This window comes from Indicator indicator, chromosome 17 (genome assembly GCF_027791375.1).
Source record: "Indicator indicator isolate 239-I01 chromosome 17, UM_Iind_1.1, whole genome shotgun sequence".
NCBI lineage: Eukaryota > Metazoa > Chordata > Aves > Piciformes > Indicatoridae > Indicator > Indicator indicator.
In genome coordinates this window covers 14,786,496-14,806,672 of record NC_072026.1, presented here as the reverse complement: position 1 = coordinate 14,806,672, position 20,177 = coordinate 14,786,496, and the positions used below count along the sequence as shown (strand labels likewise).

The 20,177-nt window shown below is 41.0% G+C and overlaps 1 protein-coding gene across 1 annotated transcript in view; it reads right to left on the bottom strand.

Moving 5' to 3' along the window:
• Positions 1-20,177, bottom strand: part of ABCB7 (ATP binding cassette subfamily B member 7) — a 46,391-nt gene that overhangs the window by 8,689 nt on the left and 17,525 nt on the right. The window contains exons 4-14 of the mRNA XM_054388463.1: positions 19,375-19,494; positions 11,400-11,532; positions 10,696-10,964; positions 9,322-9,410; positions 9,152-9,239; positions 5,763-5,937; positions 4,213-4,370; positions 3,530-3,693; positions 3,240-3,369; positions 2,590-2,761; positions 236-339 (exon numbers count right to left, since the gene is read on the bottom strand). Coding sequence (XP_054244438.1) covers positions 236-339; positions 2,590-2,761; positions 3,240-3,369; positions 3,530-3,693; positions 4,213-4,370; positions 5,763-5,937; positions 9,152-9,239; positions 9,322-9,410; positions 10,696-10,964; positions 11,400-11,532; positions 19,375-19,494 — 1,602 coding nt within the window. The remainder of the gene's footprint in view (positions 1-235; positions 340-2,589; positions 2,762-3,239; positions 3,370-3,529; positions 3,694-4,212; positions 4,371-5,762; positions 5,938-9,151; positions 9,240-9,321; positions 9,411-10,695; positions 10,965-11,399; positions 11,533-19,374; positions 19,495-20,177) is intronic.

Here is a 20,177-nt window from a genome sequence, read left to right as displayed (position 1 = left end):
ATCCAGGAACAGAGTTGGTCTTCTTCACTGTGTCTGACAGTGAACAGCCTCAGTACCTCTGTTCTGGCCTTTAGGACCAGGGACTTAGACACAGGATCTCTTAACAATGACACCATGAAACCATGACAGCAACTAGGCGAAAAGAACAGAATCCGTTCTAAGAGGAAAAGAAGGAAAAAGCATCAGAATCAGACATCATTACACCACTTAAGGTTTAGATTATTTTTTTTATTACCTCTTCCGTAATTGAATCTAAAGATGATGTGGCTTCATCGTAGAGAAAAATAAGTGGCTCCTTTAACATTGCTCTGGCAATTGCAACTCTTTGCTTTTCTCCTCCTGAACAGGGGGGAAGGAAAGGAAGGAAATAGCAAAGATGACGTTACAATCATGCTATTCAAAATCCAATAGCAGACATGACACTGGAACAGGTTGCCCTGGAAAGCTGGGGATGTCCCCTCCCTGGACATGTTCAGACCTTGAGCAACCTGGTCTAGTGGATGAAGTACCTGTCCCTGGCATGGGGGTTGGAACTGGATGGTCTTTTTAAGGTCACTTGCAACCGAAACCATTCTGTGATTGATTGCTTTGGGGGTTGGCTCTTTTTGCTTTTTAATATCCGTCATAGTTGTTACTGATAAAGGTCTGCACATGTTACATGAGGCATCCCATGACTTTCTGCTCCTGATTCAAGACTAATCATCCTTTTAGAAAAGGACAAAGAATTATTCTGTAGATGCTACAAGGCAGGAGCCTCATACAGGTAGCTAAGGATGATGGGCAGTACATAGCTCACTCTATACACCAGGGATTATAAGCTTATTCACCCAGTGTAAGCTGTACCCCATGCAGTAACTCCAAACACATCCATCCTCGTTTCTCTCACAAATAAACCCTACTCTGCCCATGCTGCTGTATTGGATTTCACATACCTTGCACACTCATTTTTTCTTTCAGGTCTCTCCTTGAAATTAATCTTCCCACTCCATAATGGCCCAGATTTAAAGTGTCATAGAATCATAGAACCATAGAACTGTTGAGGTTGGAAGAGAGCTTTGGGATCATCAGGCCCAGCCACTCACCTAGAACTCAATTCCATCACTATTGCTAAACTACTGCCACTAAAACACATCCCTCAGTACCACATCCACACACCTTTTAAATACCTCCAGAGACAATGACTCCATCACCTCCCTTGACAGCCTATTCCAGCGCCGGAGAACCCCTCTGGGGAAGCAATTTTTCGTAATGTCCAACCTGAACCTCCCTTGGCTCAACTTGAGACCATTTCCTCTTGTCCTGCCCATTGCTGCACGTGAAAAGAGACCACCCCCACCTCACTCCAACCTCCTTTGAGGTAGCTGTAGAAAGTGATGAGGCCTTCCCTCAGCCTCCTCTTCTGAAAAACACCCAACAGTTTTAATCAGCAGATTTAATTAAAGAATTAGAGTATCTTTGGGTAGAAGAGACCTTTAAGATCATCCAGCCCAACCTTTGACCCAGCACTGCAGGGTCACCACTAAACCATATCCCTAAGCACCAGGTCCACAAGCAGTTTAAACATCTCCAGAGATGACGACTCCACCACTGCCCTCATACTAAAAACCACCTTCATTATGCAATCTACTGCCCATTGGTTCCTGATGTAACCCAGTTTCAGGTTAGTTCCCTTCCTTCACAATTCTTACAGCCAACATTTATTCCAGAATAACTGAGGACAACTTTCACAGACAGGAAAACAGATGCATTTGGAAACTTAAAATCTGCTAAAGATTTGGTATGCAACGCAAACACTTCACGTTTGTGCACTTGTCCTCCTTTGTTTTATTCAAGACTTCAAAACATTCCATTTAATACCACTATATCCTTGTTAATGTTCCATTCCTATCAGGAGAGAACATGCTTTAATAAACCATTTAAAAGGCTGATAATCATGCTGCAGTTCACATTTTCAACTGTCTTTGGCAGAACTCAGTGGCAATTAGAACTGTACAATTTGCTCAGTCTATTTTAATACACTTTCCTTCGCTCGCTCTCTCCTTTAAAGCATGTTCAAAACTCACAGCTTGACAGTATCCCTATCTGAAAGACACACTGCAGTAACAAAATCCAAGGTCTCTCCTTACTTTTGTAACATACTGACTTGCTTCATGTTCTTCCCCATCCATATTCACGTTAATTGTTTCATTTGCAAAATCAGGAGTTTGGGGCAGCAATTAGGAAACACTGAAATGGATTCTACTTGAAAAAGTCAAAATAACTTGTTTTTTTATTATTTACTTAATAATCAAATCACCAAGACCAGAAATTTTTTCCTAATGTCTAATCTAAACCTCCTCTGGTACAGCTTGAGGCCATTACCTCTCATCCTTGCCTTTTGGGAGAAGAGACCAACACCCACCCAATTATACCCTCCTTTCAGGAAGCTGCAGAGAGCCAGAAGGTCTCCCCTCAGCCTCCTTTTCTCCAGGCTGAACAACCCCAGCTTCCTCAGCTGCTCCCCACAAGACCTGTTCTCCAGACCCTTTACCAGCTTTGCTGCCCTTCTCTGGGCCCACTCCAGCAATCTGTGTCTGCTTCAGAACCTACCTGAGAGCTTGAGTCCTCGTTCCCCAACCTGAGTGTTGTAACCATTTGGCATTCGAAGAATAGCCTCGTGGATTCCTGCCAGCTTCGCCACCGCATGCACCTCTTCCGGAGTGGCACCGATATTGCCATAGAGCAGGTTGTAATAGATAGTATTGTGGAAGAGAACAGCATCCTGCAGGTATGGGAGGTTAGGTTAGATGAGACCATCAACAAGAGTTTAAAAACTGTCCCTAGTTCATGAAAGAAATCAGTACAGTATAGTTCACATTTTTCTATAAAGCCTGAAGGTAAAAGTATTTGGGGAAATTTCCCAAAACTGGGACTAATGTATTTTGTGTCCTAAACACAGGTGTCATGGCTACTTTAACCACTTTGCTAAATCATCATGTGTGGTAATCAACTACAAAGCTAAATCACCTAAAACTGGAGGCAGTTTCTCATGAAGAGCCTTAAACATGTTTAAAAAAATCAGATCTATATGATGATGCACATAAAAAAGTCTTATTTCCTGAGGGGGCAAGAAGCATGGCGACTTCCAGAGGACTGAGACAACACCACTTGAAAGGACTCTCCTCCATCAAAGCACAGAGTCAAAATACAGGAAACCATTGTTATGATGGGCTGTTTGGGGAGAAAGAAACATGGTCTACCTGAGGTACAACTCCTATGGCCTTTCTCAGACTTTCCAAACTGACATCTTGTATGTTCTGTCCAGCAACATAAATATTTCCTTTCTGAGGTTCATAGAAACGAAATAACAATCTCACAATTGTGCTTTTCCTGAAATATAAAAGAATTGAAGCTTGTGTTACACTGCTGGTTTCCCATTTACAATCTCCAAACAGAACTGATGTCACAAAAATGACAACAGGCAAAACACGAGAAGAAACGCATTTAAGAAATGGAATTCTGCATTGGTGTATTTAGTCCATTTACCCACCCTGACCCACTACCTCCGACAATGGCCACTTTTTTTCCTGCAGGGACTTCAAAAGACACTCCAGCAAGGACTTTCTGCCCCTCAAGGTATTCAAAATGCACATTATCAAAGGCGATGGAAGCAGTCTGTGGTGTGATCTGCAGGGGTGGAGCCAGCTCTTTGTCCTATTAAAAGAAGAGTACCACTTTATCTACTGCCCAGAAGGTAACTCAAGCAGTTCAACAAGCTGAACAGTCTATTTCCTAGCTTAAAAAAAGGCAAACAGACACTGCAGCTTGGATATGTTGAAAGTAATTATAACCCACCACACAAGTGGAAGAAGTTTGTCCTTCCTTTCCCTCACAGAAGGTAAAAACTACTCCTGTAAACACTGCTTCATAACTTCTTTTGCAGTAATAAATTCTGCATCATTGATTACTAATAAAAATTCCAGCACAAGGCATGAATCCTTAAACAATCTCAATACAAACACATCTTCCATGAAGGTACTTCTGCCATCACTAAAAGGTTCTACAAGGAAAAAAAGCAGCTGCACAAGCTGCACTTAAAGAGGAGGCAGAACAGCATCCTTGCACAACATCTCTTTCTTGAAGAGAAACTAAAAGCAGAATGAAACGGTGGCATTTCCAGGAAACAGCCCTATGAAATACCCAGATACTTTAGGAAAATAAGCTACTACTTACTTTAATTTTGGTATCTACACTGAGAAGTGTGAACAAGGTATTCATATCTATAAGTGCTTGTCTTGTCTCTCTGTATACTGTTCCCAGGAAGTTTAGGGGAAGAGAAAGCTGGAACAACAATCCATTCACCATTACTAGATCTCCAACAGAAAGGCTGCCTTAAGACAAAAGGGATGTGAGAGAATAAGGAAACTTGAAGGGTTGTCTTCTTAGGAAGGACCAAAAGGTTTAAAAATAACAATCAATCAAATTTAGTTGCTTTTATCCCATTTCTAAACCCAGCTGTTTAAACAGTAAACAAAACACATTCCCAGAAGATCAGATTTTATACAGGAAGGTGCCTGAAATAAATGGCAGTATTTGTGTGGGTTACTCTTAAAAGATGTAACAGCACCTGGAAAATAAGACAAGCAACATATCAGGAAAGCCACAGAAAACATTAGGTTGTAAAGATGCCAGTTCCACAGAAAGAAACATAGATGGGGTCAAAATCAGTTAGAAAGGGGAGAACTAACACATGAAAGCAAGAATCAGGAAAGAATTTTAAATACAGTAACAGACAAATCCAAATGGTGGAATTTGTCATGATAAGAGAGAGGCCTCTCATGCCATGTACAGCAGAGCTACTAAAACACAGTGAGGACCTCTGGGCAGCTTAACATCAAATAGACTGATCAAGGGAACACTCAGGATAACACACTAGCTAAAGGTAAGTGCCAGGTCAGTTCAGCTGAAACAGATCCACAAAGATGACTTAAAGCCATATTTCTATCATCCTGCTTAAAGGCTATCCTAAATTTTCCTAAGAACAGCCATAAGCTGCACCTCCTGGCTTATCCACTCACAGTTTAACTCTTCCCTGTCAGGGCTTCTCATAACAAAAGACCAAAGCAGCTGCAAAGACAACTTATAAAGGTCTACACTTTAAATTCATCTGATACTAACAATGTCTAAAACATCATTATTTTACTCTAAAATCACGTTGCTTTAGCTAAGCCTCATCCCCATGCCATACTTATCTTCTGGATTCGAAGCCTGTACTATGTTTTCTGAAACAATCAGACTTCACTTCATGGAGTAAACTAGACAAATAGAGATTAAATCCTCATTTTAATAATATGCCCTTATTAATCCAAGGAAAGAGAGGAATACTGGTATTAAAATAAAGCATAGAAGTATATACACGCTGGGGAAAAGTTCTGCATCTTGCCAAGATGGGAAGGAAGAAGGGTAAAAAGAAAGGGTCTTTGTAGAAGGTCTATGGAAATATTTGTATTTATAGAAGTGTCTTTGATAATCCTTCAAAGGAAATTTCCCAGAGTTACATTTTCTTAGGATCTTTTTCTAACTGCTAAACATTTAAGGTGTTTCTAATAAAATAATGCTAGACACTGTTGTATACATGTGACAGAATTAACAATACTCCAACAAATAGAAATATGCAAACTCCCAAAACGAACTATCGCATGAACAGTAAGTTAATTAACACTTCTATTATCTATAATTAAGGTAAATGAGGGTCATTTTTAGCTTATAGACAAATGAGTTACCTGCGACAATGCCCTGGCTGGCAAGCACCATGATGGCTGTTAAACCAACGCTAAAGATAGCGCTCTGTCCAAAGTTCAGGAGAGCTAAAGTAGAGATAGTCTTCAGGGAAGCATTTTCATATATCCTCAAGAATTCATCATACCGCTGGGCTTCATATTTTTCATTGTTGAAATACTAAGATATACACAAAAATAGTAAATGCCACATTCCCAAACATACTGGACAGTGTATTTAACTAGTTATAAAATTCACTATAAACATACTCCATGCACAGATAGAAGTGGTGAGGAGGGGTTGTATGTCTAACAGCTAAAGAGAAAAGGTTAATGTGTGAAACCAAAAACATGAGCCAACTCCAGCAGGCTCACCACTGGGAAAGGAGACACGGTGGAGATCTCTACACTGGGTATCTGGTCTTGCAGAACTTCTACCTGACTGATGTCAAAACCAAACACCAGCTGGCATTAGGTACTAAAAAGAAGAAAAAATTCCAGTCCTCTATGTACGAGAACGTCCTCACTGCTATGATGAATGCGAATTGTCTAGAACAGAGTTCTCACACAATGTCTACTTCAGGGTCCTTCTTCACAGGTAACTCCAGTGCTTGTTTTATTACTTCTAGCTCTCCCAATTAAAAGAAGCACAAAATAAGTGTAAGCCTGGAAAACCTGAAAGCTGTCCACAGGATTTTTCAACAGTAGTTTTTTTGAATCAAGAATCAAGAAGGTTGGAAGAGACCTCAAGGATCATCGAGTCCAACCTGTCACCCTACACCTCATGCCTATCTAAACCATGGCACCAAGTGCCACTTCCAATCCCCTCTTGAACACCTCCAGGGATGGTGACTCCACCACCTCCCTGGGCAGCACATTCCAATGGCCAACCACTCTCTCTGTGAAGAACTTTCTCCTCACCTCCAGCCTAAACCTCCCCTGGTGCAGCTTGAGACTGTGTCCTCTTGTTCTGGTGCTGGTTGCCTGGGAGAAGAGACCAACCCCCACCTGGCTACAACCTCCCTTCAGGTAGTTGTAGACAGCAATGAGGTCACCCCTGAGCCTTCTCTTCTCCAGGCTAAACAGTCCCAGCTCCCTCAGCCTCTCCTCATAGGGCTTGTGCTCAAGGCCTCTCACCAGCCTCGTTGCCCTTCTCTGGACATGCTCCAGCAATTCAACATCTTTCCTAAACTGAGGGGCCCAGAACTGGACACAGTACTCAAGGTGGGGCCTAACCAGTGCTGTGTACAGGGGTACAATGACCTCCCTGCTCCTGCTGGCCACACTATGCCTGATGCAGGCCAGGATGCCATTGGCTCTCTTGGCCACCTGGGCACACTGCTGGCTCATGTTCAGATGGCTGTCAACCAGTACCCCCAGGTCCCTTTCCACCTGGCTGCTCTCCAGCCACTCTGACTCCAGCCTGTAGCTCTGCATGGGGTTGGTGTGGCCAAAGTGCAGCACCCAGCACTTGGACTTGTTGAATGCCATCCTGTTGGACTCTGCCCATCTGTCCAGCCTGTCAAGGTCCCTCTGCAGAGCCCTTCTACCCTCTAACAGATCAACACCTGCTCATCCAGATCATCAATAAAGATATTGAACAGGATGGGGCCCAGCACTGATCCCTGGGGGGCACCACTAGTGACAGGCTGCCAGCTGGATGTGGCACCATTCACCACTACTCTCTGGGCTCAGCCCTCCAGCCAGTTCCTAACCCAGCGCAGAGTGCTGCTGTCCAAGCCACAAGCTGCCAGTTTGGCCAAGAGTTTGCTGTGGGGGACAGTGTCAAAGGCCTTGCTGAAGTCCAGGTAGACTACATCCACAGCCTTTCCCACGTCCACCAGGCGGGTCACCTGATCATAGAAGGAGATCAGGTTGGTGAGGCAGGACCTGCCCTTCCTAAATCCATGTTGGCTGGGCCTGATCCCTTGGCTATCCTTCAGGTATGCAGTGATTGCCCCCAAGACAATCTGCTCCATGATTTTCCCTGGCACTGAAGTCAGGCTGACAGGCCTGTAGTTCCCAGGTTCTTCTGTTCGTCCCTTCTTGTGGATGGGTGTCACATTGGCCAGTTTCCAGTCTTCTGGGACCTCTCCAGTGAGCCAGGACTGGTGGAAAATGATGGACAGAGGCTTGGCCAGCTCATCTGCCAGCTCTTTCAGCACCCTAGGATGAATCCCATCAGGTCCCATGGACTTGTGAATATCCAAGTGACTCAACAAGTCTCGAACTAATTCCACATGGATTTCAGGAGCACAACACTGCTCCCTGACCCCATCAACCAGCTCAGGAGGCCAGTTATCCTGAAGTCCTCCTGCCTTACTGTTGAAAATGGAGGCAAAGAAGGTATTTAGAATCTCAGCCTTCTCCTCATCCTTAGTTACAATGTTACCCTCCACGTCCAATAAAGAGTGGAGGCTCCTCTTGCCCCTCTTTTTAGCATTAATATATTTATAAAAATGCTTTTTGTTGTCCTTCACGGAAGCGGCCAGTTTAATTTCTAACTGTGCTTTTGCCTCTCTAATTTTTCTCCTACATGATCTAACAACATCCTTAAACATATCACTAGTTGCCTGCCCCCCTTTCCAAAGGCAATAAATCCTCTTTTTTTCCCTTAAATCCTTCAGGAGCTCCTTGCTCATCCAGGCCTGTCGTCTTCCCCGCCGGCTCGTCTTACGGCATGTGGGAACTGCCAGTTCCTGTGCCTTTAGGAGCTCCTGTTTGAAGTAGGTCCAACCATCCTGGACCCCTTTCTTCTTAAGGGCTGTTACCCAGGGAACTTTCCCAATAAGTTGCCTGAACAACCTGAAGTTTGCCCTCCGAAAGTCCAAAGTGAGGGTTCTGTTACTGCTCCTCCCTATCTCCCTGCATATTGAAAACTCCACTATCTCATGGTCACTGCACCCTAGACAGCCTCCAACCATCACATCTCCCACCAGCCCTTCTCTATTTGAGAACAGCAGATCAAGCAGAGCAAATAGAGTTGTGCTCTTTCACAGCAGGTTGCAACAACCACACTAAGTAATGAAAAGAGTGCATGTGGCCATTTGAGAAGGCACCACGTTGTAGGCTGACATTCAGAAAACAACTTAGCAAACAAATGAAGAAAAGCTTTTTCAGGACTCTAAGTTTACATCTTGCACAAACTGATGGTCAGGCCAATTCAGTCATGAAAAAGACTTCTCACTTTTTGTTCGCAAGTAGATTTTTACAAGCCCCATTAACAACTTCCCTGCTACCCTGTCACTGCTACATAGTACTCATCAAATGAATAATGTTTTAAAAACATGCTATCACTCCACATACATAGCCCTCTAAAAGATGAATCTTATGACTCACCTTCCTTAGGCTGACAGAAGTAACACAAAGAGCCTAGCAGTAAAGATTGGTCTTACCTTCACAGTCTCGTAATTCAGCAGGGAGTCAATTGCAGCATTACCCGCGTCATTATCTGCTTTGTTCATTTCTATCCGAAACTTAGTCCTGTAAAATGAAAGTTTCACACAGTCAGGAGTTCAGGCTGAGGCAACACTACACACCCTGAACAATCTGAGGGCATCCTTACCTCCACTGTGTGACCCCTATTGTGAACGCTGCATAGGCTCCCAGAGTTCCCAGAGTTACTAAAGCAAACTCTGCACCACATTTGTAATACTGGAATATTGAAAAGAGGAGGGGAAAAAAAAAAAAAAAAAAAAAAAAAAAAAGAGTCACAGTAATTTTCAAAACTTGCCTCAGAATTCTAACAACTTAGCCTAAACCTAGAACTCTGAAGGTTTCTCCCAACACACTCACTGCTCTGAACAGATTAAGGCTAAATACAGGTACAAACTCAAAAATGAAGGAGCATGAAGAAGGGCACAGATAAAAAGGCTAGAGGAGATAACCAAGAACAGGTGTGTATCTTAACACTGCAAAATTATTTTTTCCATTATAAAACCTTAATGTTGCTGATGTTTGTGCTGTCATCACAAACAAATACTTGTTTACATGCATTTTTGGTGGATTTGGAAAGAAAGCTCAGGACTGCAGAAGAGGAAATAAGTGGCCTTGCAAGACAATTTATGAAGCATTTTCTCTACTTCAGGGTACATCAGGAGAGAAAAGGCGTAAGAATTAAAGCATCAAGGCAGACTGGCTGACAGCCAGCTTGATCTGCAGCTTCCAAAGGCTGTAAAATTTAACCCAACAGGGGTTTTAATTAGTTTTGTTACATTCAAACTTGATTAATTATTTCTAAAAAAACCCAACCAACCAAACAAAAAAGAACAAGAGTCTTGCTTCTAATTTAGATTAAGCCACATACTCAACATTTAGATTTCAGAATATAAAGGTCTAAAGATCCTGGTTTCAAAAACAGTGAAATGTGCTTTGCACCTTACCAAAAAAAAATTTAAAAATTATTTATAAATTATAAACAAAAGTTTAAAATTGAGCTTACTGATCTTAAAACCTACAAAAAAGAAGAAGCCATTTTCCAAAAGATAATTTTCACTTTTAAATTCTGGATAAGGAATGACTACCAGTATTCAGAAGAGAGCAAATAATCACTCCCTCCTCTACCCTCAACACACTAAGACATTCCAGGGCATCTATTCTCTGCTTTCTAAGTATTTACCCAGATATATTTGACACTTGTGTGCAGAGTTTACTTCACTGCTTGCTTTTTTTTTTTTTAATAACAAATCTGAAGAAAAATAATGAAAACTATTCACATAAATACCACTGTCTGAAGACAGGAGTTAAATGTAAAAATAATTTCAAGTGAGCCAATTTAAAGTAACTAATATACGAAAATTATGGCCTGCTCTCCTTTACAGTAGCTGCTTTCACAACCACCTTGTAAAATCAATTATTGTTATTAACACTCAGTAGACTTTGTAAAAGAAAAATCAATGTATTATTCCTAAATTCCAACCCACGAACAAGCAACACTTACCAGAATTCCACTGACTAGAGCCACTTCAAACATCGTTGGCCCCAGATTAAATACTAAAGCACTAAGAACAAAACTGATGCCTCTCGTTCCTCTGTCAATGGTTTTTGACAGAGCTCCAGTTTGCCTACTTAGATGGAAGGCCAAATCCAGGTTATGAAGGTGCAGGAAAACATTCTTTGCTATCCTTCTGATTGAATTTTGAGCTACTTTCCCAAATACTGCATTTCTAGCTTCATTAAATAACGCTGCCCCAGCTCTTGAGATACCATCTGAAAAAAAAGATGAAGAAGTTTACAAACTGAAAATAATTAGATCTCCAACTTCCCTTCATGCATGAAATTACACTAGACTCATTCTTTATATATTTTCAACCTTTTTAGTTCAAAGGTAATCTGTACTTAATTGGTCCAAACCTTTCTGCTATTTTTCATTTCTAAATCATTGTGCAGACATTGTAAATCAGTTTCTTTTGCAGCTGGTTCTAAGAAAGGGGGGGGGAAATTATAATCAAGAACCATTTCTGTAAGTATGATTTCATTCTTTAATTGGAAGACCACAAGCAAGGTCACAGAACATTAGAGACAGACATAACACAGACGTGACTATGAAATAACCATCCTAGATGCTTGGGTCAGAACTCTGTTATCCCACAACCTCACAGCAGAACATCAACCCTTGCCAACAGATTTGGGAGTGCCACTTACAGCCAACAAGAACAGCAGTTGCCACTGTTGCCACTGTATTTGGTGCAGCCTCGAGATTCAGAATGTTTCCAGATATTTGGTTGAGGTTGTCTACTGCATATTTAAACATGAAGGGGACCAATATATTCATGGCCTAAAAGCAGGAACACACCAGTTAGTTCATATGCATTAAAACATTTAAGTATCATGCCTGCTTTTTTCTGAAATTCTCTCCTGTTACATTAGTTCTGAACCACTCAGTGCAGGTGGGATGGCTCTTTTGATTTCCAGCACAATATTCCCCATACTATTAAGTCTTTACTCCTGGGATTGCTGGGTTAGATTCTGTCTCTCACAGGCTCCTTTTAAATATCAGTTTCTATCCTGAACGAATTGTATACTGCAAAGGCACTTAAACAGAGGCTGAGTACGCAGCACTACTCAAGACCAGGAAGTGAATCAAGCAGCAGATACCACACGATGCACACTCTCAATGATACCAAATGATGTTACAGTGGCTTGCTCTGGGTGATACTGGCAATACTCAGTAGGAAGAGCTACTGCTACAAAAGAAATAAAAGGCACCTACATAAGTCAAGGTAGGGGCTTCTGCCCCTCTGCTCCTCTCTGCTGATGCCCCACCTGCACTGCTGGGGCCAGCTCTGGAGTCCTCAGCACAGCACAGACACAGAGCTGTTGGAGCAGGGCCAGAGGAGGCCACAGCAGTGATGGGAGGGCTGGAAGCCCTTTGCTGTGAGGCCAGGCTGAGAGAGTTGGGGTTGTTCAGCCTGGAGAAGAAAAGGCTCTGGGGAGATCTTCTGGTGGCATTTCAGGACTTAAAGGTAACTGATAAGAACGAAGGGGACAGACCTTTTGAGCAAGACCTGATGTGACAGGACAAGGGGTAATGGTTTAACCTAAAAGAGGGAGATTCATACTGGAGAGAAGGAAGATTTTTTTTTTTAACTCAGAGAGGCAAGAAACAGGAACAGGTTGCCCAGAGATGTGCTAGATGTTCCATCCCTGGAACCACTCCAGGTCAGGTTGTTTGGAGCTCTGAGCTACCTGCTCTAGTTACAGATGTCCTTGTTGACTGCAAGGGGTTAGACTAGACAACCTTTAAAGGTCCCTTCCAACCTAAAGCTTTCTATGAGTCTCTGACAACAGTAACACTGACTCAGTTGGGATGTATTAAATCAAAGCTCTAGTGAAGCCAAAGAAGTTAATCCATCTTTTGTCTCCTCTGACTGTTTGTACTTTCATATTTAAATGATGCATTCCATTTGCAACATCTCTAGAAACAGCAACTTAATGTCTACACAGCACAAGAGCCTTTCCGTACAGCCGACAAGACACTACCAAGGTATTAAAGTTATATCCACAACCTAACGCATCACACATCACTGGATGTCTATGTAAGAGCATCAAAACCCAAATGAATCTCTTCTACATGCAAAAAGACAGCTGTTGATGTAAATGGAGCGACTTTAGCATGTTTAATTTGCACAATTCTAGCATGACAAAATACTGAAAAATCTTAAAGAAAGCACAAAATTCTTAAATCATTTTAACGCTCATTTGTAACATCACTCATTCAGACCAGTAAGTATTTACTGTTGAACTTCCCATAATTAATAGAATTCATGAATTCAAATTGCTTCTGTGAAAATGTGAAAATAAGATCTACAATCTTATAATCACAGCAGATGTTAAGATACTTTAGTCAGCTGACTTTGCTTAAAGTTGGTTTGTTGTTTCATTGTGGTTTTCTCTTTTTTCAGTGTCTGGAGATAAAAAAAAATCATGGGTAGATGACAAATTATGTTACACGTGAAGAAACAAAAAACTGAAACAGATTGACAAAGGTATTTCAGCTCTCTGCACCAAATGGTTTGTGTAGTCACTTAGATCTGTTGTACTTAGGGATGTTAGAGCTGAAAGCCCATTGAAAAAACTGTAAGCTAACAAGATAAAACTAAGGTCCCCTTCTCCCTTTCCCAGCATAATCAAGAACTCCCACTTTCCCTTCCATGTTAGAGAAACTCAGGGTTTTGGGTGGCATTTTTGTTCTTTATAATGAAGAACAATAGCTTGAGGGTTGGACTAGATGACCCTCAGAGGTCCCTTCCAAGCCTCACCACGCTGAGGGGTTGAGTTACAGTGATGACCAACAAGACAAAGGGCAGGTTTTCCTGGGAGAGGCTAATCAATGGAAAATAAAAAGTATTGTAATGCAGATCGTCTCAATTCGCTGCAGATTCTCACAAATCCCTCTGCAGGGATTTCGCTCTTCAGCAGACTCTGCCACACCACATGTAGTTTAGAAATAGAACTACAGAGATATTTTAAAGTCCACTTAAAGAAAAGGGATGTATTCTTTAAACTGCAGCTCCCCACTTGCAATTAACTTAACTGGTAACAGCCTAGAAGTTTGCAGAAATTTCTTCTTCTAGGTCAATATCATTCTACCCAATAGAGTTTTAAATGAAATTTAAAGCCTTGTCTCAGGTTATAGTTGTTCTGACTCCTGGACGGTAAAGCCTGAATAAGAACAAGGCAGCACGGATTGCATTTCATTAGCAATCAAGACAGTCTGCTTTCCAGTCATTTCAAAGAGAAAGTTAATCTGACAAAGTTTATAGCAAGAGAGATGAGAAGCCATTATTAGAAACAGGCCTTTCCCTACTCCATTTAAGGCAATGAGATCACAGAAACAATAGAAACAAAATTTCAGCCTTGTACCGAAACTCACAGCTACCTTCAGCCCTGATTTGTTGGCACAGACCAAGAAGCTTTAAGCACACCTAGGTAGGCTGTGACAAGCCTCCATGCCTTATACAATATATCTGTATTCTCCCTCTTTCTGAAAATTTGCTAACAAGTCCCATTATTAAAACACCCTTTTAAATATAAATTTCTACATCTTCAATCTGTAATTTTAAATTAAGAGCTTGTCCTTGGCCAGTTCATTGGCAAGCAAATACAGAGCCCACGAAGCCATCCCAACTCAACTGCCCACATTTAACAGCACATTATACTGTAAATGCATCACACTTAAATAATTTTCTTTTTTAAACATGACTGCACTGTTTTAAGATAACACATCTGTTCCCTTCTGGGACTACACTTAAGGCAAACAGGCTTACCTTCCATTTCACTCTTCCCAGTATTTCTTGTTTGATAAAGACGACGAATTACTGTCAGGATGAGCCCTGACCAGATAAGACTGGTCTACAGCAAACTCTTCTGTCAATAATTCAAGGAGAAACACTGACATGAAGAGGACTGAATTTACATCTGAACCAAAATAAATGTACAAATCCAACAACTCTGTGGCAACAGAAACAGAAAACTCCATCCCTTGCAGAGATAAGGCTGCTAAAGAAACTATAAAAATGTGGTTCCAAAGAGGAAAGAAGCATCTGGCTCCATGCCTTTTTTGAATTTAAAGAGAAGCTGAAATGTACTTTTCCCCAGTACGACAAAAAACAAATAAATTGAAAATATTTTTCACCTGAAACTTCACAAAAGGGTAACAATTTCTAAAGGTTTATTGTAATTACTTAACTCCACATGAGTCCACAAAGGGCTCAAACATCAAGCCCATGGGTAGATACTTAACTGATCACACAGGTAACATTATCTTTGCATGCAGACAAAATCTGCTATACAGCACTTGTTTCTTGCCTCCTCAGCCAAATAATTTCTTCTCCTGAAACTTGAGAGATTTAGCAGTTAGTAGAAATGCACAGCCTGAAAGATTTCTCTGGCTCATGTGCTTGGTCTGTGATCAAGAGGCCAGAAACCATTAAAGGCTGACAGAGGTGACAAGTGATCTTTGTCATACTGATGTGTTTAACCCAGCTCCTCAGAAGCCCAAGGACTTTTTCTTCTTGTGCCACAGAAGAAAAAAGATAAGAAATAGAAAAGAAGGTTTTCCTATACCTACCCCAGCAGAGAACATAAAAAATGGGAGAGGGAATGTGGAAAAAGCAGATACATAGAACCTGAGTAGGCTAATCTATGTGTCTGAAAACAGAGTTAATGCTTTCTGTACTCCTCTCACCTGTCTTCCTGTTGCGTCTTTCAGATCACACACACCTAGGTAAGCTATAAATATTTAAGGTAAAAATTTAAAGCTTGTCATAATACAACAAATCTTCCAAAGGAAAAAAACCACCTCACTAGCCCGAGAACAGACTCCATCCTGTCAGCTCCTAGTCATAAAAGCCAGACAAACAGCTCACTTTGAAGGCTAACAATACTACCAGTGGTTATATGTAGACAAAAAGGAACCAAAAATCACAGTAATTTGTTCAATGACAGTCAACTGGGCCCCACAAAAGCAGTCAAGACAGATTGTAACTGCAGGCTCCTCAGTAGCTACACACAAGCTGGCTTTTGTTTTGGATCTGAATTTTACTGAACCGCAAGATTTAAAGAGACAAATTATTTCTCAAGCAGCAGGACAAGGAGCTATGCTCTCCAGGGCTTTTGTGTTGGTAAGCCAAAATCAAAGTGGGTATAAACTCCTCGGTTTTTTTCCTGTGGCTGATGATTTCATAACCTACCTCTCCACTATGATTCCTCTGGAGTTTTCTTAGACTAAAACTGAAGCCATCATACAGCCTCCGTCTCAGAGAATCACCATTTGTTTTTTTTATAATAAACAGGGAGGTATAAAACCTCACCAAACACTTTTGACAAACTCAGAAGAAATTGGCCAAAATGATTCTATGGTTCTATGAAAAGGCTTACAAAAGCATTTCTTATAGGGGAAGGTGACTACTAACAGGCATCATGAACATACAGTTCCTCATGTGAAACCCCTACGAACAAGCAGCCTTTAGCAAAATCCATAATGAGGATTTAAATCCTTCAGATGCAGACAAGTTCATAGCACACAAAGAAATGAGGCCAAGACTGCAATGAGGAGAAAAGACATACTGATTTTCTTGTGCTGACACAACTACACAGCAGAGAAACTTAACAAACTCCTTGTGTGGTCTATAGAGTACATTGTAATTAACCTCACAAGGAGTCAGAACAAAAGGGTTCCAAAAGGGATAATGAGGAAACTGAACAGGATTATACATGGTCTAGGCAAGCTACAGGTAAACTAATTTGTATTTAATTTTCCCAAGGACAAAGTGACCTTTTGTTTGCTCTGGAAGAAAAACAGATGTTTAGGGCTCAAAGATATGACACAAGTACTATAGCTCTGTAAGAAGCTACTGCATGTCAGTCATGCCACAATAACTACATGCATATTTAACATGAGGAAAATAAGAAAATTTACCCCACAAAGGAAGAGAGGGCATAGCTCTGGTGATGAGGGGTAACTTGTTCAACTGCAGTTATTACAAAGGTATGAGTTTCTAATGCAGCTTTGTTACAACAGACACAGCACAGTAAGAACATTAACAAAGGATAGCTAGAAGATATGGATGGATTTTTTCACCCCAGCCAGTTATATATTCTGTAGAGAGCTTGCTGTGTGTTTTCCCAATGAAATCCTTGTTTGTCCAAACAAACACACTCACAAAACATTTCTGCCTTAATAGGCATATCCTAAAACCTGGGCAAAGCTCAACAGGTTTTCTGCTCTGCTGATGGGAATCTCCTCTGGACATCAGGGCTTCCAGGCTGCCTTGTACAGAATCTGAAGTATGAAATTTAGGAGAACACTTAAGAGATTCAAACATCTGGTCACTTCCCCAAAGAGCAACTAAGTGTCTGATTTTTGATCGGGGGAAACATCTCTGTCCTTCCTATTACACCAAACACAGAGCTTCTTCCAAGAGTCAAGCACCCTGGCCATTAACTGTGTTTACATTACACCCTAGAAAGCTGCTTGAAACATTAACAGATTTCCTAAAAGCAAAGGACAATGCTGCCATATGTAGGATTAGATTCTGGATTCACACTCTCCAGCCTATTCATACAACCCTCCAAATCATCAAAGTGAGAGTACCGCAGAAGAGAAAAAGAAAAAAAAAGACAACCAATCAAACATTTCAAACTTACTTCAAAATTGCCTACAGAATATTAAAAATATTACTAAGAACAGGCTTTAAAAAGAAGTGAGTTAGACAAATTTTTATATTCACCTGGTAAGTGAGGTGCTCTTAAGTATACATCAGAAAACCTCAACAAGCCAAGCTGACAATCAGTTAAAGATTATGGCAAGAGCAACTGCAGAGTATGCAAGACAAAATGTGACAAAAAATGCTCCTGGCACCTGCATTTTGAGCAGATGGTTTCCCAGGTAGTTGTTAAGTCTAATGGAAAGCACTGCTCTACTTTGCACAGGCATCTAAAAAGTTTACTTGTAGAGACATGTCGTATTCTGCATATCATTACCTGTGTTATCAACAACGTCCTGAACAGCAGCACCAGCTAGCACCTGATAGACTGCTCATGAGAAAGAGCTGGAGACCATAAGATTGGCCTTCCCCTTTCAGCTTCAAGACATGAGAACATTTCTTCTCCAAGTACACTTAACACCTACATAACTGAAATTTGCTGCTTCTCCCTTTTCATAACATGGCAATGCTGCTGAATGCTAACAAGCTGATAGTACAAGCAACTCAAGTGCTAAACTCCTTGCTAAGTGGGTACCTGCTTTAGCTCATCCCAGCACGATACTAACATTAGCTTTATGTTGGGTAAAAATTGCCATACTTAGAAGCAATCCAGTTGAGCCTTATGTCTAAACGAAATTTACTTCTCAGTGTCTTCCATTCAAATATTTATTTTCTTTCAAAAGCAAAAGATTTTTTTTGCACAAAGTTAATACTTGCTCTTCTGAACTATTCCTACAAGGTTTGAACAAAATTTGAATTATAGCCTCCATTAATCTGTGGAAAGCAAGAGTATAAGTGAATCTTTCACACCATGAAGCAAAGGTAAGAGTAACACTCCATTTCATAATCAAAAGACACTAGGAAAAATCATTTGAATGAAAGCACAGTTGAATATAAAAAAAATTATACAGCTTCTTTCACATCAGGACACCAGAGGAGTCCCTGAAAAAACAGAAATTCCACTGTCATCTCATGGAGAAATACCAAGGAAAGACTGGAGCTCAAATCTCCTTTTCCATAGCACAGCAAGAGTTGTGAGTAGGTATCACACTGCTCAAGCTCAGAGTTGAGAATGGGCACAGACCTTTGAAGAAATCTTCTTTGACAGATACAGCACCACACAAGGAGAAGATCTGTAAGCAGCCCTCACATTTCCCACAATGCAGGATGTAAATGATTAATTGGCAAAGGAAAATCCTGAACTAAACTGACATGAGCAATAGAAATTGCCACACAGGCCCCCGCCAACCCCTACTATTCTATGATTCTGTGAAATAAAGATTCTGGTCATTGTGATGGTAGTCATGATGATGGGTCTGGAGAACATGCCTTATGAGGAGCAGCTAAGGGAACTGGGGTTGTTTAGCCTGGAGCAAAGGAGGCTGAGGGAAGACCTTCTCATTCTCTACAACTCCCTGAAAGAAGGCTGTAGCAAGGTGGGGGTTGGCCTCTTTTCCCAAGTGATAAGTGACAGAACAAGAGGAAATGGCTCCAAGTTGCACTAAGGGAAGGTTTATGTTGGATATTAGAAGAAAATTCTTCACTCTAAGGGTTCTCAAACACTGGATCAGGCTCCTAAGGGAGCCCCATCCCTGGAAGTGTTTAAAAGACACAGAGATGTGGTTCATGGTTTCACACCAGACTTGGCAGGTAGATAATGGTTTGATGACCTTAAAGGTCTTTTCCAAGCAAAACAACTCTATGACCATCACCTCCTGAACCAGGCGCACACATATCACATGCATACACACACCAGTAAAATTCTCAAGTTATTATTTCTAATCCTACATATACAGCAAATGGACATCTTAAGACTGCAAAAGCCCTTAAATAATAAAAAGTAAAATTATTCCCTGTAGGAACTCCAGATGAATAGTAACTATCACATACAATGAAGCATCTGCTCTTACCTTTGCACTTGCTAAGAACCCCAGAGATATGGCTACTCTGGCTCGCAGGTCTGGTCTGTCTTTGGGCCACACGTACGACAACATTGCTCTGATAATCTTTTTGGCATCTATCTCTTTCAGCTATTGGAAAGAGCAGACGAAAACATCACATTATAAAGAGACCCCATTGGGTAAAATAATAGTATAAACCAGAAGGAATTTTATACATTGTGATCACTTCTGTATTTTATTAGCTAGGCAACAGACACTGACAACGTTTGACACTAGGGCTGCATGTTAAAATTTCAAGTGGTAAGTTTTGAAGTTTATACCCATGACACACTGTTGAAACAGATGAATTGTTCTTCTTTCACATGGCCTCATGAGTGCAAGTACAGCTAGCTATAAATGAAATACAGAGACTGCCACAATTCACCAGAGCTGAAATGCTTCACACAACAAATAAACTGACCCTCCTTTTTTATCTTCTCAAGGGCTGAGGATTTCTTCTTTGGAAGCTGTTTTAACACCACATAGAAATAAAAAAAGGGAAAATGTAAAAAAAAAAAAATAATTAATGAAGTAACAATCTGAGGCAAGAAGGAAGTCTGAAAGGTCTGCAATACATGTAAGTAGTTTGGAGAACATTCAGTGAGTCACAATAGAATTTAGTCTATATATATACACACATACAGTGTGCATATATGTATACATATATTGATATATATTTCCAACATAGAATCATAGAACCAACCAGGTTGGAAGAGACCTCCAAGATCATCCAGTCCAACCGATCACCCAGGCCTAAGCAATCAACTAGACCA